General features: G+C 42.4%; 1 protein-coding gene across 1 annotated transcript in view; it reads left to right on the top strand.

Moving 5' to 3' along the window:
- LOC123378511 (sodium channel protein type 2 subunit alpha-like) overlaps positions 1-26,817 on the top strand; it is a 189,467-nt gene that overhangs the window by 143,171 nt on the left and 19,479 nt on the right. The window contains exons 19-22 of the mRNA XM_045032407.1: positions 1,508-1,662; positions 4,588-4,761; positions 12,379-12,501; positions 25,688-25,969. Coding sequence (XP_044888342.1) covers positions 1,508-1,662; positions 4,588-4,761; positions 12,379-12,501; positions 25,688-25,969 — 734 coding nt within the window. The remainder of the gene's footprint in view (positions 1-1,507; positions 1,663-4,587; positions 4,762-12,378; positions 12,502-25,687; positions 25,970-26,817) is intronic.

The raw sequence follows: 26,817 nt of genomic DNA, 5'->3' as shown, positions 1-26,817 counted from the left end.
GCCGGTGCACCAAAATGTGGTTTCAGTGCTGTGTCTGCATAAAATTAGTGAATAGCATTCTCAGAGCACATTTAGGCTGACACCACTGGTGATGATTTACAATCAGGCAAGTAAAATAGCCCAATCTTATTAATTTTTATTTCAGTAGGAGAAAAAGGGAAACATAATAGTGTTTTCCAAATTGGGAGGAAAAAACAGCAATAAAGGAACAAAATCAATGGGACTACTTGCATAAGCAAAAAAGTGAGCAGAAATATAACTCCAAATCACCAAGGAAGGGCATCAAAAGTTTCAAAGTTGGTGTCAAAAGTAATAGGATTTAAAAAAGAAAAAGAACAATGCCAAAAAAGATAGCGATGGTGCTGATATTTCACACAGTCAGCATTTAACTTTGATGTCTGCAACAAGGTGTATTATGCAGAAGTTTGTTAAATATTTCTGACAGGAACTGAATATTTTAATCATCCAGCTTGCTGAGATTTCCTGATGTGGAGAAACCATAATTAGCGTGTGTGTATAAATTCTATTTTTCCCCCCACTAAAAAACATATTATTGAATGTGACTATTATTTTGTGTGTGTGCATGCGCATGTGCGCGTGTGTACAACAAAATTTTTATTTACAAATTGTAGCATTCAAGTAAACTTCTTAGTTCCCCTTTCAATTTCTAAGAACTTTTTTCTATCAAGGTAAAATCATTTTTTAAATAAAACAGTTTGTTATTAATTAAAAGTCAAATCCTGCAGCGACTTGTGCCATACATAACTTCACTCTATCTAGTGGGATTACTTATGTGAATAAATATTTGCAGAATTGGGTTCGATGGGATAAATGGTGCAAAACACTTACTACACTATTTGCTGCTGTTGAGTAATCTGCCTATGGAACTAGTCACAGTAGTAAGCACTACAACTGGTAAGTTTTTGTAGGATCTAGTTCTTAAACTTAGTAGATATCATTAAAACAGCATTTTTTAAATATGTAATTTATTTCCTCCTCTAATTTTTCAGTAGAGAAAATATTTCCACAAAAGGAACCTTATTTTCATATTAGGCTATACAGAAACTTGATTCTCCCTCCCCCCAAAAAGGCTACATTATGAGTCCAAATTACTAGACAGTGACCATTTTACAATATCCTAGTACATAATTACACTGTTCTAATGAAAAATACTGTTATGTTTTCTTAGTGACCAATCCTACAAAAACACACACGTGGAACATATTCATATGAGTGAAGTTACTCATGTATAAATGTCTACAGGATCAGTTCTTAGTCTCTGCCTTCTGGTAGCTACAATTTGTTTTCTGGTTCTGTATGTACATTTTATAAAAAAGTTGTAAATGAAAGTGAGCTCAACTATATCATTGCCTCTGATTCCCAGTTTGAGGTAGAGTCAGGAGGTTAGCAGAAACTTAGTATCAAAATTTAACTTGTCAGTGTTGATTTACTATTTCAGAATAATATCACAAATTGATTTCTCATAATTTATTGTCCTGATTATTAGGCTGTGTACGGAAATTCAAGTTCTGTCAAGTCAGCCTAGAAGATAAGAAAGGAAAAATCTGGTGGAATCTTCGAAAAACTTGCTATAAGATAGTAGAACACAACTGGTTTGAAACCTTCATTGTCTTCATGATTCTCCTCAGCAGTGGTGCTCTGGTAAGTGAAATGTGTAACAGGCATGTCATTTCTGAGAGAAAACACCCGTTAGAAGAATGATTAATCAAAGAGAGATGTATACACTGTTTTTTTTTCCACTAGGAAAAAAATATTTTAATAAAAAATGTCACATATCTGGAATGCCATATGGGGACACCCAGAATTCCTTTATCCTACCATTAGTAGAGATTCGTTCTTCACACTGTTCTGGCCAGAGCTTGTATTGGGATCAGGTTGTGAGTGTGTGGATATTCTCTTTCAACAGTCTGGCTGGCTCAGACATATCCCCTTTGGAGTCTGTCAGCCCTGTCCTGGGTTGCTGAGAATACAGTAGCAGAGATGGCGCTGCCCTATGTATGTAACTCTCTTTCCCTCCTTGTGCACCTCTGCGGGGCCAGCCACAATCTAGCTCTTATTATTTATGGGGAAATGGAAGTGGTGATCAAAGCCAGATTTTATAAAGGTTTGATCATATGAAAAAGAAAACCAATATAAAATGACATGTAAAAACTCTTATCAAGGTTCTTGGACCATACTCCTGTATAGATTCCTCCAGCCAAAATCCTCTCTCCCCCCACGCCTTCTGGGTGTTTTTTATTGCATAGAGAAAGCTCATTGATTTTAACATGTTCTTTATATTTGCTGCCTTTTAATTTGTCATATTACCTTCAGCTCTGTCTACCCCCTGTCACTGCACACACAAAATTCTGGGGTAATGTTGTAGTAGCAAAAACATCAGCAGTTGAGGACATTGTGACAAATTGGTAGATAGCAGGTGGTAGGAACAGCTGGACTGCAAGATGAAGGAAAGGAAGGGGAGGCGAGTTTTTGGTATAAGAAACTGCAGGTGAGTGCATGGATGGGGAGCTGGTTTTAGAGAATAGGACTAATGGGGTCCAGGCTGTCTGTTTCCATTTAGGAGCAGGAGTCCAGGGGTAGACATGGGAGGGTGACAGGTGAACCACTTGATTTTGGTGGTTGACTAGACAGCAACAAGAAGACTTCTTTTGTTTGTTTTTAAGGAACAATGCTTGCAAACACTTTTAAAAAATCCCACAATGATGTAGCAACCCTAGACATGGAATCCCTGTGAACTTTCAGTGCCTATGATACAGATTACACAGATATGTATTTCTTATAATCCCAACCTTTCCCTTAGGACGTGACTCTTGAATTTAAAATGAATATTTCTGATGAGTCATCTCTAGGCTTCATGACTGCTTGCTAGGCATCCAGTAACAGGGTATAGAGCATTGACTTGCTTCTCACCAAATTAATAAATCTTCTGGGCCACTTAATTTCTATCAAATTAAATTTCTTGTATGAAAAGTTCTATTTATCTAAGTAGTAACTTTGATTAGTAGAGGGTACTTTTTATTCACATATTAGAAACAGATCTTCGTATCCATGCTTTATAAGGGCAAACCACTGTCACATAATTGTCCTAATTTCTTTGACCGGGTAACATATGACTTTTACTTTAATTAGCCATTTACCCTCCCATTATTTTTTACCCAGCTACATACCCAGTCTAGTCTGGCAAAATTCTCCAGATTACATTTTTTAAAAGTTCTCTAGGTTTGTAGCCAAAATCTCACAAAAATCCATTAAGCTATTCATTTATTTTGACACTCTATCACAGAGGTGGGCAAACTATGGCCCGCGGGCCACATCCGGCCTGCGGGACTGTCCTGTCCAGCCCCCGAGCTCCTGGCCCGGGAGTCTAGCCCCCGGCCCCTCTCCTGCTGTCCACCCCTCGCCCCGCAGCCTCAGCTCACTGCGCCGCCGGCACAATGCTCTGGGTGGCGGAGCAGCGAACTCATGGGGCAGTGCAGCTGCAGAGCCATGGCATGACCCAGTGCTCTGTGCTGCGTGATGGCGTGGCTGCCTGTCCTGTTGCAGCCACGTCGTCAGCCACCAGTGCTCCAGGCAGCGCGGTAAGAGGGCAGGGAGTAGTGGGGGTTGGATAGAGTGCAGGGGAGTTTGGGGTGTGATCAGGAGCTGGGGGTGTGGATAGGGGTTGGGGTGGTCAGAGGGTGGGGAACAGGGGGGTTGAATGGGAGGAGGGGTTCTCGGGGGGTTGGATGGAGCAGCAAGGGGAAGTTAGGGGCAGGGTGTCTGGGGGTGGTCAGGGAGAAGGGGTGGTTGATTAGGGCGCGGGTCCTGGGGGGGCAGTCAGGGGACAGAGAGCAGGGGGTGGATGGGGCAGGGGTCCCTGAGGGGCCATCAGGGAATGGGGGGTTGGATGGGGCAGGAGTCCTGGGGGGGGTGTCAGGAGGCGAGAAGCGGGGGGGGTGGATAGAGATTTGGGGGTCGGGCCATGGCTAGCTGTTTGAGGAGGCACCGCCTCCCCTAACCAGCCCTCCATACAATTTCAGAAACCCGATGCGGCCCTCAGGCCAACAAGTTTGCCTGCCCCTGCACTATCATGTATCCTGCTTGTGTTTTAAAAAGAGACACCTGGAAACAAGTGTCTGTTTATATTTTCTATAGTTATTCACTGCATGAGATGTCATTTGAGGGTTAGGGATGTGTCAGTTACAGTATACAGCATTGGGTCACTGTGCCTCATTTCTTCTTGCCACATACTTATTACATACTTTTGTGAGCTGCAAGTATTAACGTCTAATACTGCCTTGAATTGAGATTTGGTTTGTCTGAGTCACAGGGTCTGTGTCTGGGATGACAGTAGACAGTTTTCTAAAAACCTTTGGAGGATTGCTGTAGATCACTCCCATCACCATGTACCAAACACTTAAATCTCAAAAATAAATTTTGTTATCAGTGATAAATACTACCTTCAGAAAACCTCCTTTATTGGAAAGTGATTTACCTTTTCCTTTTCATCTTCAGCCAGTGCAGCCTAAACTGTAACTTGCAAAGCCTTATGAATACTGAACTTGAATACTATTTGTTTGTTCACAGGCTTTTGAAGATATATATATTGAAAAGCGTAAGACTATCAAGATCGTGCTAGAATACGCTGATAAGATCTTCACTTACATATTCATTCTGGAAATGGTGCTAAAATGGGTGGCCTATGGTTTTCAAACCTATTTCACTAATGCCTGGTGCTGGCTGGACTTCCTGATTGTTGATGTATGTACTGTATTTTCTAAATAACCTATTTTTACTCTTCTGTAGGTTGGCCATCCTACTTAACTCATTGTTAGTCATATGTATAATGAGGACAGTACTCTGGGTTAAAAATGACCAAAAAATCACAACTGGTGAACATTTCCCTGATGCCTTGTGGTTATTTGATGACTCATTAAAACTGCATTTGTATGTTCCATTTCATTCTGCATCTTCTGTTTGTTTTCAGCAGTAATCCAGTAATCCTCATGTTGATTTTATAGCATTCCTGCTTGATGAGGTGGCAAGACAACTTTAAATATAACCCTACCATTTTTCAGCCGCTTCTGACCATCTAAAGCAGTGATGGGCAACCAGTGGCCCATGGGCCATGAGGGTAATCTGGTGGTGGGCCGCCAGACAGTTTGTTTACATTTGCATGGCTGCCCGCAGCTCCCAGTGGCCACGGTTCACCGTTCCCGGCCAATGGGAGCTGCGGAAAGTGTCGCGGGCCACAGGGACATGCTGGCTGCCGCTTCCCACAGCTCCCATTGGCTGGGAATGGCAAACTGCAGCCACTGGGAGATGCAGGCGGCCATGCAAAGGTAAACAAACTGTCTGGTGGCCTGCCAGCGGATTACCCTGCCAGGCCGCAGGTTGCCCACCACTGTTCTAAAGCTTATATTGGGAACTAAATCTTTCTTTCTTTTGGCTTGGCTTGGCTTTTCTCCTCAGTCTCAGTTTTGGCTTGGCTTCTGTCTGTATTGTCTCTCTGAATACTATATCTTTAAAACAGAAGTAATTATTTTTATGGGTAATAGAATTACTGTTCACTGCTAGCTATGATAAAAAATAGATTGGTATCTTCATAAGCACCTGTATGAGTTAGGAGCACTAATCACTGGGATTTGCACTCCAAAGTCATTTAGGTACTTTAAAACTCCCATGCATATATTTTATTTTATGACATCTACATGAGTTCATTCTCATGAGTTCTTTCTGTCTTTGCAGACATTGGGAAAAATTCAAACAAACTGACAAGGCCACACAAATTCTTGAATCCTGCCAAAAGTTTTAAATCTGCAACCAGCAGCAGTTCAAGCTGATCCCTTCCTTTCCTATAAATACTTCGGTTTTTAGTTGTTGGGTCTCTCTTTTTTATGTTTATGTTCTTTGCTTCCGCAGACAAAGCAAGTTAGTAATTCAGCTTCTCCCAACCTATTTGTTTTAGAAGTTTAATTTGTGTTCATTTTTGCATAATAATTATCTCATTTCAAATTCTAACTCCTCTCTCCCTCTCCTCAGCTGAGAAGACATTAGAGCATTGAAACTCTAACCTTCTCTTGTGGGTTTCCTTTGCCCACATATCTAGGTAAAGTCCCTCCCTCACCACTGCAAAAAAAAAGCATAGAATTAACTCCCCCTTCTGAGACAGGAACAGTGGCTCATAAGAAATTTAAAACAGGTGCTGTGACTCTTTCCCCTCTTTCCTGTTCCAACAGCTCCGTTCTTTAGGAGAGGAAACTATCAGTTTGTGCCATGACCACAATCTCTGGACAGTCAGGAGCATGCTGCAACACTTAGGCCCACACGATAGTGCCTTTAGCCACATAAAAGTAGAGGAAAGAGGTCTGAAAATAAGGGAAACAACCTGTTTCTAATTTTGTTTGAAGAAGATATTCTCCTCTAAAGACTGCATAGGATCCAAATGGGGACTGCTGATTAAAACTAAAATGTTAAATGAAAACATTGGATAATTTCATAAGTAATGGGAAGCTAGTGGTTTCCCAGCTATACTCATCCATGGGTCAGCTGCTAGGATTGCTGTGCCATGGTAGAATTCCGCACACTGTATCTCCAGAAACGCATGATCTTTAATTTTCCATTTCTGTTTGTCCATCAAGGCTTGCTTTTTAATAGATACTACCCCCGCCCCCAATACAGATTTTGGGATTAGTATCTCTATTTAAAAAAAAAAACTGCGCCCTGCATCTCATGAAGATAAACTACCTTTCCAGAGACATCCTTTGGTAGTAAGGTGATACATGGACTGCCCCTACCCTTGCTTTTTAAGACATTATCTTTGAGACTAGGAAAACCAAGACAAAGGGAAGAGAGCCAATTGTCAGAAAATGCAGTGTCATATAATTTAAATTCTGAAAAACTAATGAAGCAGTAGCTTCCTTTGTGAAAGACATGGCTTCTCAGAAACCCTGTAGGCAAAATGCATTAGAGATAATCTGAGGCTTCTAAGCTGCTTTTCCCAACACAGCAACAATATGGTATGATCCTGGAGGATAGGTCCATCAATGGCTATTAGCCAGTCTGGATAGGGATCCCACCTGCTCTGATTGTCCCTAACCTCAGTTTCCCAGAAGCTGGGAATGGATGAAAGGGGATGGATCACTCAATGATTGCCTGTTCTGTTCATTCCCTCTGAAGCACCTGGCATTGGCCACTGTCAGAAGACAGGATACTGGGCTAGTTGGACCTTTGATCTGACCCAATATGGCCCTTCTTAGATTCTTATGATAACCATAAAGTTGTATTGTTCCCTTTAAATATGAGGAAATCATCACAGTGCTTCATAATATTTCACTCTCCACTTCTTGAATAGTTGATTCCTAAGTGTTTTGCTATGAGAACTTTGCAGCCAACTCAGTTGCCAGGCACCAGTTTAGTTAAGATGGAACTGGTTTGTTTGTTTGTTTGTTTTTTTGGGGGGTTTGGGTGTTTTGTTTTTTGTTTTTTGTTTTTTCCTCCATAGTTGATAAGGTCTAAAGTCTTCAGGAAAAGTTGGAAGAAATAGCTGCAGAAAATACAAAGAAGCATAAGCATTCTCTCCAAGCTTCTGAACAGCTCAGGAGCTGGTAGTCCTCTCGTACTGTATGCAGCATAAATATTCCGTTGGTATTCTGACTCTACAAGAAGTAGATATCGGAACAGAAACTTCAGGAGAAGTCCCAGGCAAAATTCAGCTGAAATTTCTTCCATCAAAACATCAGCATGACTATGCCCTTGCACATCTCAGGCCCATTCTAAGTTTGAAAGAGCTACTTTTACACTACTCCAAATGCACAATAAAGCTATGCATTCAACTGGACCTGAGGGTTTCATGCATTGAGGTCCCACCATAGACTTAACGGCACATAAGAAAGTTACCAGTGTAAACACTAAAATCACTCAGTAGTTGATATGCTCCCAAATAAACTTTACCAGCAGTACTATACTTCTCACTGTTGAACCAAAAGGATTCTTGTTATAATGGATTCTTCAGCTGCAACTGGACCAGAATTCTCAATAGTTATACTTGTTCTTTTTGTGGATAACCAAGACCCTTAACTTATCTGGTTTTCTAGGTGTACTTCCCATCCTACAAGGCTAGCATCTATCTGATAACAATGCTAGCTGTTAAATTTTTGAAAAGCATTGCCAGCTCCAATGTCTCATGCTTTTACATGTTTTTATTTTACTCTTGGCTATGGGATGTTTTCTTCTGCTGTTCTTTACTGCTGGATACTTCTTGTTGCTGCAAATGTCATGAGATAGAATGGAGACTTTGTTACTTGGCATTCATTGTCTGACATCTTCCCTACACTTACCACTAGAGTTTAGCTCTTTGGAGGTATAATCTTTTTTTGTGATTGTAGTGTAAAACATTTTAGACTTCTGTTTTGAAATTTTCCTATAAATAGCTGTCTGTTTAATAATATTTAAGTTTCTACACTTTTTGGTAGTATCCAGAGTTGGTGTGTCCTCTAAGACAAACTGATTTCATTTGAACTGCACCTAATCTCTGCAAATATAAAAAGAATGCACTGGAATGTTTGGTGTAGATGCCAATTTTAGAAAGGAAAGGTATTAGGTGAATAATTTTACATTAAATAAAATATAACTCTTAAGAAATTAAGTGGGAACCTCTCTGCAATGACTGCTTCCAAGAGTATTGGTGACTCTGGGTCAGCATATTCAGCTAGGTCATCAAGAAACAGTATACCTGACTCCTGAGGCTGGAAGGCTGGTGGACCCAGATCCACCACTCACCACTACAGTCAACAAGATGGGGCATAATAAGACAGCAGGACGACTCCACCTGTTGATTCAGAGGATTTATATTCCTCAGGTGAGTTCGAGACCTGGATGGCAACGCTACTGACTGTACTGAGACAGAAAGTTATTCCCGATATAGATTCTAGAGCTTCTTGGGCATGTTCCCACTCCAACAGAGCACAACACACTGCTGAGAATCAGTGGTTCTCCCCACAAGGGGACCCAAACCTCTTACCAATGTAATCCCACACACTGGTTCTAATGTGGCCCCTTGGATCCTATCCTAGTCCTGTCATCACTAATGAAGGGTCCATTTGAGCCCTTACCCTCATGTTCCTTTGCTCACCTATCTATGAAGGTTGTATTCCTGGTTGCAATTACCTCAGCCAGAAGAACAGGTAAGTTGGGGGCCCTTCTGGCTGACCCGCCTTAGACAGTCTTCCACATTGAAAAGGTTCCCTGAGGTTGCACTCCAAAAATAACCTCTGAATTTCATCAAAACCAGGTCATCCACTTACCTGTCTTCTGTCCAAAGCCACATGCCACCAGAGAGGACAGGTAACTACACTCTCTGGATGTCTGTAGAGCCTTGGCTTTGTATCTGCAGAGGACAAAGCCCTTCAGGAAATTGCCTAAGTTGTTTGACTCTTTTGGCAAATGTATGAGACAAGACGCCTACTCAAAGAGACTGAGCAAATGGTTTCAGCTGCATCCTGCTTTGGTTACGAGTTAGTGGCAACATTCCCAACACAAGATGGGAGGACTCACTAGACCAGAGCCCCATCCCATCAGTGGCTTCACTTAGAAATGTCCCTCATCTGTAGAGTGGCAATGGTGGGGCTCTGTACAGACTTCTGCAAAACATATATGCATCCTTTGGCAGAGCAGCCCTTTAATCTGTGGTACAGCATGGTTTCTTGCACCCCTGTCCTCGATGAATACTGCTCATGAATCACCTTGAGTGGAATACACATTGGGACTATCACTCAAAGAAAGAAAGGTTACTTACCTGTATAGTAACTGGAAGTCTTCAAGTGTGGTCACTATCTGTATTCCACTACCCACCCTCCTTCCCTTCTACTGCGGGGCCTTATCCTAGGACTATTCCTAGTAGAAAGGTAACTGAAGAGGCAGTTGGTCTGCACCGCCCCTTATGCCCTCAGTTTGGTGCACAAAGAAGTAAAGGGTGTATATGTGGTCTAACAAACACAGCCAACAAAAAAATCTTCCAGTCTCAGGTAAGTGGAGTACATAGGGACTGCACATCTTGAGGAACTCCAGTTACTGTAAGGTAAGTAACCACATTTTATACCTTTTGTCTGCTAGACTGAAGAGCTGTTTATTATCAAATTTCTGTTCTCCATGTGTGTATTTACATAGGCTGATCAAATCACCACTTAATCTCCTCTGATAGACTCAAGAAGCTCGATCAATTTAGTTTTTCACCAAAGGCATGTTTTCCAATCTTTTAATCATTCTTGTGGCTCTTCTTTGAAGAGCTGAATTAATAATTGCACCAGATCTATGCTGTAATGTAGATTATTATTTCCCAGAAAAGAGAGTAACAAAAATGAATGGCTGTATGCTGCAAATACAATAATTTTGTAGTAATATAATAAAATACTTCATGAAGGATTTAGGCTGCAAACAGATCATTTTTAATCTGCCTTGTAATGACAAATAATGATAGTCTATTTTATTACTGAACATGCAGCAGTAAGATTTAGTTCCTACAGTAATATGCTTAAGTGTAAATTCCTTAACAATCTTATCCATTACACCAGTAAAGAAGCTTTTTATTTTCTGGAACAAAGTGATTTCAGACTCAGTACCTTCCACGTGGATTATGTTGCCTACTGAACTAACTGAAAAAATACTCTCAATCCAACTAACGAAAACTAAGTGGAAAAATCTTTTGATTAAATGGATGTTATCTTAGATTCTTCAAGTTTCCTGATTTTCTAATACTTTTCATATTCATTTAATGTCAAATTTTGAGAAAATTACAGCTCATATTGCATTTGGGAGAAACGTACAGGTGCTTGACAACTTCTGTGGATTGTTTTCTGAGTTTGGTGAAGAGTTGAGCCAACCTAGAGCCTTTCATCCAAATCCTCATCCGTTACAAACCTGGATGGCACTGATAAAAATGCAAGTCAGTACCAAACCACCTCTGGTTGTGGTCTGACCAAGATTTTGCAAAACCAAACATGGGCTCCTTGCCCCAGCTATTCAGAATAATTTGTAACGAAGTTTTAGCATAGTTTGATAAGAGACACTCCTGTCAGAAGATATATCGTGCAAGAATTTTCTTGTTGTATTGGCAATTAGGAGGGGGTAAGTATTTCCTAATACGAATAAATTAAGTAATACTCAGATCTGTGAATCATCATTCCAAGCAGCCTTACTTCGAACAGTCCTCTGTATAGGTAGGGGAGGTAAGCCATAGCAGGAAGACTTCTATGGAGCTGAGGGACCTTCACAGAGAAAGAGAAACACTTTTTCTTGCACAAACTGAGTAGCCTACAACTGATTACTTTTTAGTGTACCTTGATACTTGTGAAAGATGCTACAGAATTCAATAAATAACTTTTTGGCACAAGCTTCTTCATGCAACACTGAATATAAAGCCTTTAATAAAACACAAGATTGATCACACAAACTAATTACTGAGTTACATATTGACACATCAACTCTTGATTAATAGTATCCTGAATTCTCAACAGACTTTGTTTTTTTTCTTCATTGTGGTGTTTGGACCCTGGAGAATAGGACTACTATAAGTTTCTAAGGACTTTAAGCATAATCCTTTTCCCAGTGAAGCTGATGTCAAAATTCCCATTGATTCCAGATCAGGCACCTGATTGACAGTAATAAGGCTCTTGTAAGATTTTAAGGCAAATTGGTTAAAATATAAACACATTGACAAACTCTGTAGATTTATCTGTATTTCTTTTCAATAGGTTCTTTCTACTTGGTGTAGCTTCTCCTCAGCTAAATTTATAGCAAAATAAATCAAAAGGGTTTCTTACACTAACAGGATTTCATTAGCTTGACAAACTTTATGTATGAGAAATTTTGTGCCACCAGGATTTCACTATGATGCCCTTTATGAAACATTTTTTAATAAGGTAGTAACACTGTCACAGTCAAAATATTGTGTTAGTAAGAATCGTGGAGAAAGTCATTCCAACCTTTTACTATTTTTCCTGAGAATGTTATGATTCATCCATACTATGATTTCTCAATGTCAGTAATGTCAGAAAAAGACTATTTGTGTTTTTTAGTCCAGCCCACAACCTGTATTTTGCAAAGGTACTTCCTTTATCTAACCTGTTCATGCATATATGTAATGATAGTATCATAGATCAAGAGACTAAGAACTTCAGAAATTCTCTAACAACTTGATGTCTCTTCTTTTCCAGTTTTTTTGCTACCCAGTTGCTCTTGCTGTTAGAAGCACAGGGCATCTAGGAACATTTTCCTAATATCCAGGCTGAACTTTTCCACCTTTAGCCATTATATCTTGCATCCTTCAAAGGGCTATAAAAGATACATACAAATAATTTTTCTTTGTTTTTTTGTGTGTAGGTTTCCTTGATTAGCTTAACAGCTAATGCCTTGGGCTACTCTGAACTTGGCCCAATTAAATCACTTCGAACGCTACGAGCTTTGAGACCTTTGAGAGCCTTGTCGCGATTTGAAGGAATGAGGGTAAGATAAAATAAAAGAACCTGAACTCTTTATTTCATAAAAAGTGACTATTCATACAAACATGCACAAGAATTTTTTTTAAAAAGGAATGCTGTACTCACCTTTATTGCACCTCTGTTACTGCGTTCTACAGAACTGTTTCATTGTGTTGTTTCTAAACATATGCAATTATATGCATTAGCTGTGCTCATTTGAGTTACTTAATCTCTAATTAATCTTCAGAAGTTTTTTTAGTTGTCAGTTCCCAGCAGACTTAGCTGTAACAAGTTTAAAAGTAAATTGATTCTATTTATATTTTTTCTCATAGTTAGCATATTTTTAAAGTAATCTTTATATAGTGGAATCTTTATATAGCTTTATATTCTTTATATATTTTGCATACTTTATATACAGTATGCAGAATGGCTTCATGTAGGTATAGAAAAAAACAGGACGAGAAGTGTTTAAATCTATTTTTATTATTCTGTTGGCTGTCAGATGAAGTTTATAGGGAATAAAGGACAGAATGATCCCTTTCTTTATTAGAAAGTTAATCACAATAACTAAAATATCCTGATTGCAGTAAGAGCCATTTATCAAATATGCATACCTACATATTATATATTTGGTTCTCTTTTCTACAGAAACTGAATTATTGCACAATATCTGGTTTCAGAGTAGCAGCCGTGTTAGTCTGTATCCGCAAAAAGAACAGGAGTACTTGTGGCACCTTAAAGACTAACAAATTTATTTTAGCATGAGCTTTCGTGAGCTTAGTTAGTCTTTAAGGTGCCACAAGTACTCCTGTTCTTTTTGCACAATATCTGTATCACACAGAAAAATATAGATTTGATTAGTATTTTTCTTCTGTTGATGTTTTTCTCTCTTGTAAGGTACCATGAAGACACCCCATCTAATGTTATGTGAAACACATATTCAGTGTGCTTTTATGATTTCTGCAATAACTACTGTCAACATGTTTGTGACCCAGCATTGTGGGAGATATAAACCTTGTTTCATTCTTTGCTGCTTGGATGTATTTATGTATTGACACAGATGAACATATGTAGCACTCTGCCTCAGTGACAAGAGTTCTTCTTCGAGTGCTTGTTCATGTCGATTCCAATCAGGTGTGCACATGCATGATGGCCAGAAGATTTTTTCCCTTAGCAGCATCTATCGGGTCAGCTTGGGCGCCCCCTGGAGTTGCAGCCTCATGGCATCTAATATATAGCCCTGCCAACCCACCACACCTTCAGTTCCTTCTTACCGCCAGTGATGGTGGCTGGAACTTCCCTTGGCTCTGGCTCAGCAAGTTTCTTCATTATTCCATGTATATAGTTGGTTAGTTGTTAGTAGTACTCCAGTTAAAGTTGAGTATAGTATAGTAGTAGAGGGTTCCCCCCTACCCACTCTGGCCCCGGCGTCATGGCATGCCATGGTACCCAGGATTTAAGAACTGTGTGGCTTGCGCCAAGCACATGCCTAAGAGTGATCCACACTCATCATGTCTTAGGTGCCTGAGGGAGACCCATCAGAAAGATTGTTGCAAGATCTGCTGCAAGTTCTGCCTGAGAACACTTAAAAAATTGGAACAGCGGCTGAAGATCCTCACAAAGGCAGCCTTGCACCCCCATTCTGAACCGGACATGAGAAACCTGACCCCTACAGCGGAGTCCTCGATGTGGAGTGCTCCAGCGCTGTTGGCGACTTCGGCTCCGAGGAAGGACTCCTCCAGGGATGCTCTGCACCTCCATGGCTCCTCATGGGGCCCATCTGATAGTAGGCACTGCTCCCATTCGCCAGCACCTCAAAAGAAGAAAAAGCCAGATGACCATTCTCCTCCAGCTAAGCCTCGAGAAGTGTGACCCCAGGTGGGCCACTCCCCGGAGTCTCCCTCCAGGGCCGGGTCGACTCCTGTCCAGGTGCAGCAGTCGAGTCCAGCCCCACCTTAGTCAAGAAGCATTCCAGGCTGCCAGCGATCTCCTCCACCTGTTGGCACCATTCTTACCTGCCAGGGAGGAACCCTCAGCGCGGACGGAGTCCCATTCTCCAGTGCATTCTAAAGGAAAGCCGGCTATGATGTCGAGGTGCTCCCCTTCGCCTTGTCCATCGGCACCTACACATTCTGACAGAGAGCCTTCCTGTTCCCTGAGCTCTCGACTTTCAAGGCACAGATGATCGGCTCCTCCGTGGTCTTCAGTGTCTGAGACCTCAGAGTCAGAGTCTGACTCCTATCACTTGAGTAGGAGCAGAAACTGTAGAGCGAGGTCGGGCAGAGACAGAAGGGAGCATCATGTGTGGCCTCCACAGTGGCAGAACCCACCTCAGTGGTCCTTCTGGACCCCCTGGGCTTATCACCAGGGTCAGGGAGGAACCCAGGGCCCACGCTCAGCGATGTCTTCAGTTGCCTCCACCACTTTCATGCCACCTTCCACTGTGTATACGCACCCAGCCCCTATGGTCCCGATGCCTTTCCCTCTGGCACCATACTTGGCTCCGACTTTGGCACTGGCCTTCGCGACGGCGACACACCCGTCTCCTACGCCTGCACCGTTGTCGACATCAACCTCAATGCAGGCGCCTATGGCCCAGGTGCTAATGTTGGCACCTGACCCCCCGCCTGGCGGCTCCTGTGAGCATGCCGATGCAGCTCCCTCCTGTGAGACTGATGCCGATGCCAACATTGGCTACGATGCCTACAGCCCCAGCACCATCATCGGCGGCACCACCTCCTCCAATGCTGCCCCAGGAGTCATGTGACCCATCCGGGGCAGATGGCAGGGAGCTTCTCACCACCGGCACACGGCTTCCTCCTCGTCGATGGACAAAGTGTTGGCAGGGACGTCCATAGCTCCTGCATTAGAGGACAACAGAGTTCTACTGCAGTTGCTCCGCAGGGCTGCCCAAGATTTGGGCATCAAGGCTGAGTAGGTAGTTGAGGACACAGATCCCATGGTGGATATCCTAGCACACTCAGGGCCTTCACGGGTAGCATTACCCCTCATAAAGACAGTAGTGGACACCAACAAGACTCTGTGGCAGACACCAGCATCCTGCCACCAACTGCCAAATACAATGAGTGCCGGTATTTCATCCCCTCCAGAGACTTTGAACATCTCTACTCCCATCCACTTCTGGACTTGCTGGTCGTCAATGCATCTAACCAGTGGGAGAGACAAGGTTTCCAAGGTCCTTCTCCAAAGGATAGGGATGCTAAACGTCTGGACCTCATGGGTAGAAAAATCTATTCCACTGGTGGTTTACAACTCCGTATTGCTAACCAGCAGGCCATTGTGAGCAGGTACTCTTATAACACCTGTGCGTCCATGGCTAAGTTCACAGAGCTTGTCCCTTCAGACTCCCGGTCAGAGTTACTGCCTTGGTGGAAGAAGGGAAATTAGTCCCCCGTGCTTCACTGCAGGCAGCCTTAGATGCTGCCACAAGAGTCATGGCGACAGGGATGGCTATGCAGCGGGGGGGCTGGTTTCAAGACTCAGGATTACTCTACGAAGTCCAACGAACAACCTCCCATTTGAGGGTGAGACTCTGTTTTCAGAGAAGACAGACAAACAGCTCCACAGCCTAAAAGATTTGCGAGCCACCCTCAAATCCTTGGGCTTATATACTCCTGCCACACAGCAAAGACACTTCCACCCACAACCTCCTCAAAGGTTCCAGCAGCAGAACTGCCAGAACAATTCTAGGAGAAGGAACTGGAGTGATAGAAGAAGGCAACTTCCCTCAGCTAATCAAGGCCCTAAGACATATCCTGGACCTGTGCGACCTCAACAAGTTTGTGAGGAAACTCAGGTTCTGCATGGTCTCTCTGACCTCCATTATCCCTTTGCTGGATCCAGCAGACTGGTATGCCGCCCTCGACTTGAAGGACACTCATTTTCACATAGCAATCGTGCACAACCACAGAAAGTTCCTTAGGTTTGTGGTCAATGGTTCCCATTACCAATTTCCTATCCTCCCTTTCAGCCTGTCAACGACAGCTCGAGTCTTCAAGTGCATGGCAGTCACCGCCGTCTTTTTGCGAAAACTTCAGATACAGGTATTCCCATACCTTGATGACTGACTGATCAAAGGCCAATGCAGGGCTCAGGTGGCATTCATCAGAGCCACCTTTGAGAATCTGTGCCTCCTACTGAATGAGACAAAATCAACATTGTCCCTGGTCCAAAGGATAAAGTTCATGGGGCAGTTCTGGACTTAACCCTAGCCAGAGCATTCCTCCCACAGGCAAGATTCCAGGCCCTAAACACCATGATCCAGGGACTCAGGCAGTTCCCCACTACCACCACGAGAATTTGTATCAAACTTCTCAGCTACTTGGCGGCTTGTAGCTACATGGTTCAGCACACCAGACTTGGGCTTCAGCCAATTCAGTCATGGCTTACGTCAGTGTACAGACCTGCCAGGGACAGCTTGGACAGGATTTTGACCCTGCCTCACTCTGTCCTCAACTCGCTCCTGTGGTAGACAGACGCTCAGCAGGTGTGCTCAGGAGTCCCCTTCGCTACCCCACAACCATCCCTGATGCTAGTGACAGACACATCAGACTTGGGATGGGGAGCTCATCTGGGGGACCACAGGACGCAGGGCTTCTGGTCATAGACAGATCTCCGTCTTCGTATCAATGTCAGGGATCTCAGGGCAGTATGCCTAGCGTGTCAGTCATTCCGCCCTTATCTAGCAGGTCGATATGTATCAGTCATGACAGACAATACAACTGTGATGTTCTATATCAAGAAACAGTGGGGTGCACACTCCTCTCCCCTGTGCCAGGAAGCCCTCGGGTTATGGGACTTTTGTATAGAGCCAGGGCTGGCTCCAGGCACCAGCAAAGGAAGCAGGTGCCCTGGGCGGCCAATAGAAAGGTGCGGCACTCCGTCCATTGTCAGGACGGCACGTCCGGGGCGGTGGTGGCAGTTCAATCGGTCCACCACAGTCTTCTGTGGCAATTCGGTGGCAGGTCCTCCACTTCCTGTCTTCCTCTTCGGCAGTACTTTGGCAGCAGCTCAATCGGGTTTTTCTTCTTCTTTTTCTTTTTTTTTCGCCGCTTGGGGTGGCAAAAAAGCTGGAGCCTGCCCTATATAAAGTACTCAGTTGATCTACAGGCGTTGTACCTTCCAGGGGTCCAGAATGAGTTGGTGGACTGCCTTAGAAGCTCTTTTCATAGCCACAAGTGGCTGCATCTTCGCTCTTCCGGAGGTGGGGCTGTCCCCTGATCGACCTCTTTGCCATTCGACACACAGGAAGTGTCAGCAGTTCAGCTCCTTCCAGAATCACAGTTTGGGCTCCACAGCGGATGTGTTCCTCCTCCATTGGGGGGGGACCGCTTCTATACACCTTCCCACCCATACCGCTCATCCACAAGGTCCTGCTCAAGATCCGCAGAGACTGGGCTCAGGTCATTCTCATAGCACCAGCCTGGCCCCGCCAACATTGGTACACATCTCTCCTAGACATGTCAGTCGGAGCCCCGATTACCCTGCCGCTCTTCCCGGACCTTCTCACACAGGATCACAGGTGGCTCCAGCACCCGAACTTGCAGTCGCTGCATCTCACAGCCTGGAGGCTCCATGGCTGAATCCGTTCAAGCTCTTCTGTTCAGAACAAGTCAGACAGGTTCTCTTGGGCAGTAGGAAACCCTCCACTAGGGCCACATACCTGGCCAAGTGGAAGAGATTTTCAGTCTGGTCAGCTTAACGTGACTTTCCCCCAGGACTAGCCTCAGTGCCCCAGATTTTAGATTACCTTTTCCATCTAAAGCAGGAAGGTCTCTCCTTGTCTTCTATAAGAGTATATCTGGCTGCCATCTTGGCTTTCCACCCCGGGGGTACAGAGCCGCTTGGTTTTCACTAACCCCCTGGTTAGTTGCTTCCTGAAGGGCCTTGACAGGTTTTACCTGCACATCCACCAACCAGTTCCTGCTTGGGACCTTAACTTAGTCCTTTCTAAGTCATGGGGCATCCCTTTGAGCCTCTAGGAACATGCTCCCTGCTCTGGCTCTCCTACCAGGTTGCATTCCTGGTGGGTTCTAATGTCCGAGCCGCCCTACACCGTGTTTTTTAAGGACAAGGTTCAGCTCAGACCCCATCCGGCCTTCCTCCTGAAGGTGGTATCACAGTTCCACATCAACCAGGACATTTCCTCCTAGTTTTCTACCTCAAGCCTCATGCGAGTAGCAGGGAGCAGAGGCTCCACACTCTCTCAACATCCGCAGAGTGCTGGCCTTTTATATCAAAAGGGTGAAATCGTTCACGAAGTCGGTACAGCTCTTTTTCACAGTAGCGGACAGGATGAAGGGTCAGCTTGTTTTGACACAGCGCATTTCATCATGAATTGTGGTCTGCGTTACCAAGTGCTACAATCTAGCAGGAATCCCAGTGCCCCCGATAACGGCGCACTCTACAAGGGCCCAAGCTTCATCAACAGCTTTCCTGGCTCAAGTCCCCACCCAGGAAATCTGCAGGGAGCCGACGTGGTCATCAATATACACTTTTGCCGCACACTATGCAATTACTAGGCAGTCCAGAGATGATGCAGCCTATGATAGAGCAGTACTCCAGTCAGTGGACAGCTCCGACTCCACCTTCTAAATTTGCTTGGGAGTCACTCGATTTGAATCGACATGAACAAGCACTCGAAGAAGAAAAAAACAGTTACTCACCTTCTCGTAACTGTTGTTCTTCAAGATATGTTCTTCATGTCCATTCCAATATCCACCCTCCTACCCCTCTGTCGGAATAGCCGGCAAGAAGGAACTGAAGGGGTGGTGGGTCGGCAGGGCTATATATTAGGCGCCATGAGGGCACGACTCCAGGGAGCACCCAGGCCAACCCGACAGATGCTGCTATGGGAAAAATCTTCCAGCCATCGTGCACATGCACACGTGCGCACACCTGATTGGAATGGACTTGAACAACACATCTTGAAGAACAACAGTTATGAGAAGGTGAGTAACCGTTTTTTCAGAGAGGAAGCATATTTTTTCATGTGCACCAGAAAAAGAGTATGAAATAACTTACGAATAGGTGGTAAATATTAGCTGCTTTAGACTGGTTGCTTTTTTATTTTTTAAAAAAAATGGCAGCTCAGGTTTCACATTCAGAAGCAGATTAAAAACCAAGTCCCCCATTTGCACCAGCTCTTCTCTTCTCTTCAGAACTCTGAGAGCACCTGGTAGCCCACCACCTCATCACCAAAGCCTAGACTCTCAGCAGAAACACCAGGTTCTGGGTGAGCGTAAAACAATCAAAATACTCTCAGTGCTCCTTCCAGGATTCTCTGAGGAATCTCTCTTGTATTGTAGGAGAGGGAAGAGAATGTTTCTCTTCATGAGATGAGCTGTCAGTAATCGCAGGGGGGGGGCGAGCAGGAAACCAAGGTGAACCAGGTGAGACTGTGCAGGAAAATGTGAGGAGTTTGATAGTGTGGGGGAGGAGGGAGGGAAAGTTGGAATACTGTTGTTAGGAAGAAGGATTTCTGTAGTGTTCATCATATGAGTGTGACTGTGTGTTTCCCTGGGAAACCTTCCCTCTTTTTCATCTTTATAAGCTCTTTCCGGGTGCCTTGTCCTTAGTAGCGGAGGACTAGATGTGTACACTTTCTACAGTGGTGAGGTCCACAGAGGTAGAGTTAGAAGCTGTATGATAGAAAAGTGACCTACTTTAGTTGAGGCTTTGATGAGGGTGAGCAACCTTTATTGGATTTAAGTTAAGTGACCTTGTTTTGATCCCTTGTGCCAATGAAAACACCTAACCTGTATTATAATAGAATTGGATATTCTTCATTGGATTCTTCTTGATTGTCCTTGTTGTGACCCACTAGCCTGTACTTAGTAGAAAGAAAGTATGTTCATATAGTTGCTCTTACAGAGGTCCATTGAGTTTGCTTAGGTCCATGATATACTGTAATTAGTATTTCCCAAGAGGTTGTGATCTGGGCTCTCTGTTTACAGGAGCAAATTCCTTTTTGGGATTTCAGATGCAGCCTGCCTCCAAAGTCTGTAATGAGGTGCATCTGTTACAGTCCTCTGATAGCTACTATAAAGTGACTGAGCGCTGTTTTCTGGGGATATGGTGGCCAAGGAAGGACCACTATCCATGTTATGATAATCATGGGAACACAAGGTCTTATTTTCAGATGCAGAGCAGATGTCAGAATTCTCATTCTTAACAGTTTCAGAATCATAGGGCATTTGTTGGCAGGAGCCCTCTTCCGTTATTAATGCTTTCCATTGCAAGGTCAGTGCACACCTTAGAACATCAATAAATTAATAAATGTTCTTTGTTTTCCAGGGTGAGGAAAGAGAAATTGTGTGGAAGATGGGTGGCAGGGGAGAGGTTGTTAAATAGACCAAAAAAAAAAAAAGAGAGAGAGAGTGTAAAAAATCCCCGGGCAGGATGATTCTAATGCCACATGATCCTGTAATAGAAAGTGGAAAATGAAAAACCTATTGAACATGTCTGCAAGCTATGTTTCCTTTTATTTATTATTAATAAAGCAAAAAACATCTTAGGTAAGACCTGATCTTTAGCCGATGGATAAGGCAGAAAAAAGTAGTGTTGCCTACAGTTAGGATTGCCCAATGCTTTCTTTTATAAGCCTCAGTTTTCAGTTGCTTATAACTTTGTCAAAATGTAACTGTGTAAACTGAAATACTCCATTCTAGGGGTCTGCCTCAGGGTGGATTTTTAGTAAAGTTTATGAAAAAGTAGTGTGTGATTATTAAACCAACCCTGTATCGTAATGCACATGCACAATGGGATGAAATTAAGATTGCACAGACAGCCTTAATTCTGGCATTTCCTAATATTTGAATACTTGACTTTACAACCTTAGCATTTGACCAAGGACTGTACATACTAAATAATAAGTTAAAAGGCCCCTTTTAAAAGTAAGATTGTGAGGCAAACTCAGGCTTGGATTGAAAATCTGCTTACAATCTTAACTATGGACTAACATCTCTCCATAATCCTTTTAGTTGTGAACCATTCGTATAGGTTGCTGTAAGTCTCCTCCCTCGAATCCTTCATCAAAACCTTGTGTGAAGCCTTCCAGCTTCAATGATGGCACATCATTCCGTGTTTGCCTATATGGTACCTGTATGTATTTTTAAATATTATGTTGTAATCCCATGCGTCTTTTTAGATTGTAAGATCTTTGGGACAGAGCATCCTCTTTGTTTAGTACAAGCTATGTATTGTCAAGCACAAATTGCACTTAGTGGTATATATCCATATTAGGACTTTTGTAGCAGGAAATCAATGTAAACACCCAAATCTTTCTGACAATAACCATTTGGTCCATTGCTCATGCTCAAAGTTTCTGCTAACACACTTGTCATTTCCTGTAGTTTTCTGGGCAATACCGTAGAAAACACAATTTTACATCACTTTTTCTCCTATGTTTGGAAAACATGCCTTACCCAACTTTTTAGTAGACACAAGTAACTAAGGCGTAACATTTTGTTATGAGGACAGTAGATTTTAACAAATCCGATTATTACTAGAAATATTTTCATGTTTTGGGTTATTTTTGTTTTTGTTTTTAATTTAATCCCTGATCTGTAGATACAGAATATGAAATTGACTAAACAAATGTGAAATTAGGCAGTCTATTATCATTGTCCACTGAGTAAAATATATGCAGAATATAAATGTTGAAAAGTAAATTTGATTTTTTAAATATTTTTAGTTTTAATTACTTAAGGAAATTGGTTTATTTAAAATAGGTCTCGTAAACTGACAATATCCATTTGAATATTTCTGATTGTCATTCATATAATGTACTCTAGAATGCAGAAGAACAATAGCTTAATCTTTAATTCCTTTCATTAAAATACCAATTCCCTTAATTTTATTGTTGATCTTTGTTCTTGGCACATTAATTGATATCCATGTACCCTTTTTCCTTCCAAAAGAAATTTATTTACAAAGTGTACTGTATCACTGAATCACCACCAGTGACATTGGCAACATTCTCTAGCATCCCACAGATTCTTTAGGATCCCACAATAGCTAGTTCCTGCCACCTACTGTATACAGAGCAGAATGGCATGGAATATAAATGTATGCAGTGTGGTTGTAGCCATATTGGTCCATGGATATTAGAGAGACAAGGAGGGGTGAGAGAATATCTTTTATTGGACCAACTTCTGTTGTGAGAGACACAAGTTTTTGCACTTACACATCCCCTTAGGCTTGCAATCCTGATCTCCAGCCAGAGCTGCAACGTCCACACTGCCATTTTTGGTGCATTAGCTCAAGACCTGCTTGCACAAGTCTCTCTTCCCTGGGCTGCGAGGCTCGTTCCCAGCTGCAGCAGACATATGCTATGAGTCTCAAAAGATACACTACTCAAAATTGCCCCTGTTTTTTTCCCTCTGGTCACCAGGCTTTCCCTGGGTTTCTTGCCAACTGCAGTTTGTGTTTTGGCAGACCTCTCGGGCACACATATTTTACAGCCTTGTATCACTGACGCCTCAGATCAGGCACCTTTTAGGTACTCTTGGCTCTTAGCAGACGTCAGAAATATGATTTCTAAGCAATAAAATTTGCCTATAGTCCTATCTCTGCTGCATTGTGACACCAAGAATTCAAACAGTTCAACAAATGAATGAAGAAAGTCAAATTCATTATGAAAAACCTGACTTCAACAATGACTGCAACATCTCCAGGAAATTATTTGATATTGATAAAACTTGTGGAGACTTGCTTTCTGTCTCTATCCATTGTCACCAGAGTTTTCTTAAGGACCCACCATTTTCATTACAGAACCCTTTTCTTCAGTCTCTCAGTCCTTAGGGCATGTTCAAAGATCCGGGCACTGGTGGTCTCTGGTCCACATTCTAATAGAAGCAATCTCATTTCAAGACTTTATGGACACATCCTCTCTACAGGAAGATGACTCTGCAGTTAGCTTGTATAGCAAATCCAACACCAGGGCCGCCCAGATTGGGGGGGCAAGTGGGGCAATTTGCCCCGGGCCCCACAGGGGCCCCCACGAGAGTTTTTGGGGCCCCTGGAGTGGGGTCCTTCACTCGCTCCGGGGGCCCCGGAAAACTCTCGCGGGGCCGGGCCCCCGGAGCTTCTTCTGCTCCCGGTCTTCGCCAGCGGGGGGTCCTTTTGCCCCAGGACGGAAAGCGGGACCCGCCGCTGAAGTGCAGCCAGGTCTTCGGTGGTAATTCAGCAGCGGGGGGGCCCTTCTGTTCCGGGACCCGCCACCAAAGTGCCCCGAAGACCCGGCTGCACTTCGGCGGCGGGTCCCATTTCAGCGGTAATTCGGCGGCGGGGGGCCCCCACTGTGGGTCTTCGGGGCACTTCGGCAGCGGGTCCCAGAGTGGAAGGACCCCCTGCTGCCAACTTACCGCCGAAGGGGTGGCCCCCCGCCGCCGAAGACCCCAGAATCCTCTGGGCAGCCCTGTCCAACACCTGGGGATGGATAATGACATGCTATAGGGAAGGCTTTTCCCAACATAGGAGAGGTTCCTGAAATCCATATATGTAACTCAAATCAAAGAGAAGCGGAAGCCATCAATACAGCTCTGTCTTTAGTTGCTGAGAAACTATGGTCTCAGGAATATGGACTACCTCTGGAGAGTTAAGACATAAACCCTGTAAGTCACAGATATTGACCAGAATGGATTACTTTCAGGAAGACATGGAGGTAGGTCTGAAACCAACTTCACTTTATGAACATTAGTGCTATTTATGTTGGTTCAAAATCAGCAATTGCTCAAATCTAGGATCAGGCTCGTTTTCTTCAATAAGAGACCTTAGCTTAATCTTTTTCAAGCATTTTTTCTTCCACATGCCATCTATTTATGTAAAATTATTTATTTGTAGCTGTCACTTTTGTAGAAGAGCAGCGGCATCTCAAAGCTCTATCTATTTAGAATGCGTATAATTGATGATGACACAATTGTTGTGCAGATTGCTTTGTACTTCATCACTAAAGAAAATTCCACTTTTCATATGTCTTGAGAGTTCATTTGTCATTTTGCCTCAAACTATTTCAAAAGGATTAGCTAAGGTACAAGTTGGAAGCATAAAACAGAGATCTAACATATCTGAAATGAAGCTGGGTCTAGGACAATCACCATGCATCTTTCTAAGTTTTCACTAGAAAGGCAGATAACTTCAAGTATCAGTATATTCGTTTGCAAGATGAATTTAAGGTATTGCGTGAGAGGAATTTCAAGTGCTCTCCAACCAGCTACAGCCAGTAGATATCACAGTACACCAGCAGATCCACACCCATGTTCTGGACAGAAAGATCCCTGAGGGCTGAGACATGGTGAAAAAATTCCAGTTTCATTAAACAGTCTAAATTGGCTCTTCAGTTCTCTGTGGACTCTTCCTCAAAGGAGCAATAACCCCAAAGGTTAGAACTAATGGAGAAATTTTTGTAGAAATTAAATTATCAGGTATGAAGAGTCAAAGCTGTTCTCCCATGGAATACCACACTTAAGTTCCTTATTCAACCAGCAGGAGGCACTCTTCTTTCTGCCACCTTAATTACCTATGTTATAATGGCAAAAATATTGATCATAATATAAGCTGAAACTTTACATGCTTTTATATACACTGAAATAAAATCATATTTTAATTTGAAAGACCTAACAAGATTATTATAAGTGGTGCTTGAAAGGTACTCTAATAATCCAAATGAACATATAATACAAAGTGGTCTATTTCTGTGACAGGGTTGTCTTCAGTAAGTAAAATAGTAATGTATGAATAAATATACTGTAAAGGTATTATGTGTTTTACAATTCTTGAAGTCCTAATTTTGTCAACCTCTGTACTGTTTGCAAAGATCTATAGATCAATCAGTCCTTATCATCAGTCATTGTTTATATTCATCAGTAATGATTTGTCAGATTTATTAATTTGAATGTTGTATTTCTTTAACATGTATTTCTTTTTTCCCTTAGCGTACGCATTTTATGATTACATCTTTCCACTTTTTAAAAAAAATAATTCTTATTTTTCATCTTGACATTTTAATCTTCACCTTTTTTTATGTCGATTCATTGTGTGCTTTGTAATAAGTATTTGAAAAATAAGATAATTTGTAACTACATTTTGGAATAAAATATTTTTGCCGTTAGCCTTTTTAGAAGAATGCCTAATTACTTTGCTGCTATAAATTTTTTTACAAGCTTTTCTCCCCTGTATTTCTTTATTAGGTGGTTGTGAATGCCCTTTTAGGAGCAATACCATCTATTATGAATGTTCTTCTGGTTTGTCTTATATTCTGGCTAATTTTCAGCATAATGGGAGTAAATTTGTTTGCTGGCAAGTTCTTCTCCTGTGTTAACACTACAAGTGGTAACCTTTTTCCAAAAGAAAAGATTGAGAATAAAACTGAATGTGAGGATTTTATGAAAAGCCATGAAGATGTCCTGTGGAAAAATGTGAAAGTAAACTTTGATAATGTTGGAGCTGGCTATCTTTCTCTGCTTCAAGTAGTAAGTGACAATTCTGTATATATTTATATTGTTTAATTCCCTGTCTATAGTTTATAGAAGCAAAGTTAGATTCCTTAATTTTCATTCTCGCCCTAAAGTCATGAATAATCTATTGGTGAAAATTGTTAGTGCATTAAATATATGAAAATTTGCGAGTCTTGGAGAAGGAAACTGTTTTTATGATTACCATGGAGATTACAAAAATGTAGTTCCAAAGCAGACATTCTGGACCTTTATCAGGGATTAATAGGTGGCTTGCTTAATTATCTTTTTGATGCTCTTCCATGCAAGCAGATTAATATTGGTATTTGGTATCAATTTGGCAAGCTCATGTGTAAACTTTGGAAGAGGAGAGGTGTTTACTATCAGCCAGAATATATAGAATGAAAAAGAGAGGACTGTTGCAAGTTCATCCCAAATCTCTGCAGATTTCACTAAAATATTCCAATGCCACAGAGTAAAGGTAAAATAAAAATATACCTGAGGTTTTGTTGTTTTGTTTTTTACTTACCCTATCTAACTGTGCAGGGCATAGACAAATGTGATTTTTACCATGCTAGCCCAGTGAGCAAACTAAAAGACCTTGCCCATTTTTCAGAGGAAGAAAATGAGGAGGAGGATAAATTCAGTGATTTAAAAGTAGAGATCAAGTAAGAGGGTTTTAAACCACCTTCCTCTTTCTCCATGTTGTATGCTGTCTCCTAGTTTTTCTTCAGTTCAGTTGCTTTCCAACCATTACCCATGTTTTGGGGGGATTTTGTTTAACTCTAGGCCAGCAGGTTCAGAAGAACTAATTAGTGTCATGATTCTGAGCACAAGTATTTTCCTAGCAGACCATCTATAGAATG

Source organism: Mauremys mutica, chromosome 10 (genome assembly GCF_020497125.1).
Source record: "Mauremys mutica isolate MM-2020 ecotype Southern chromosome 10, ASM2049712v1, whole genome shotgun sequence".
In the NCBI taxonomy this organism is placed as follows: domain Eukaryota; kingdom Metazoa; phylum Chordata; order Testudines; family Geoemydidae; genus Mauremys; species Mauremys mutica.
This window is presented reverse-complemented; position numbering and strand designations above follow the sequence as displayed.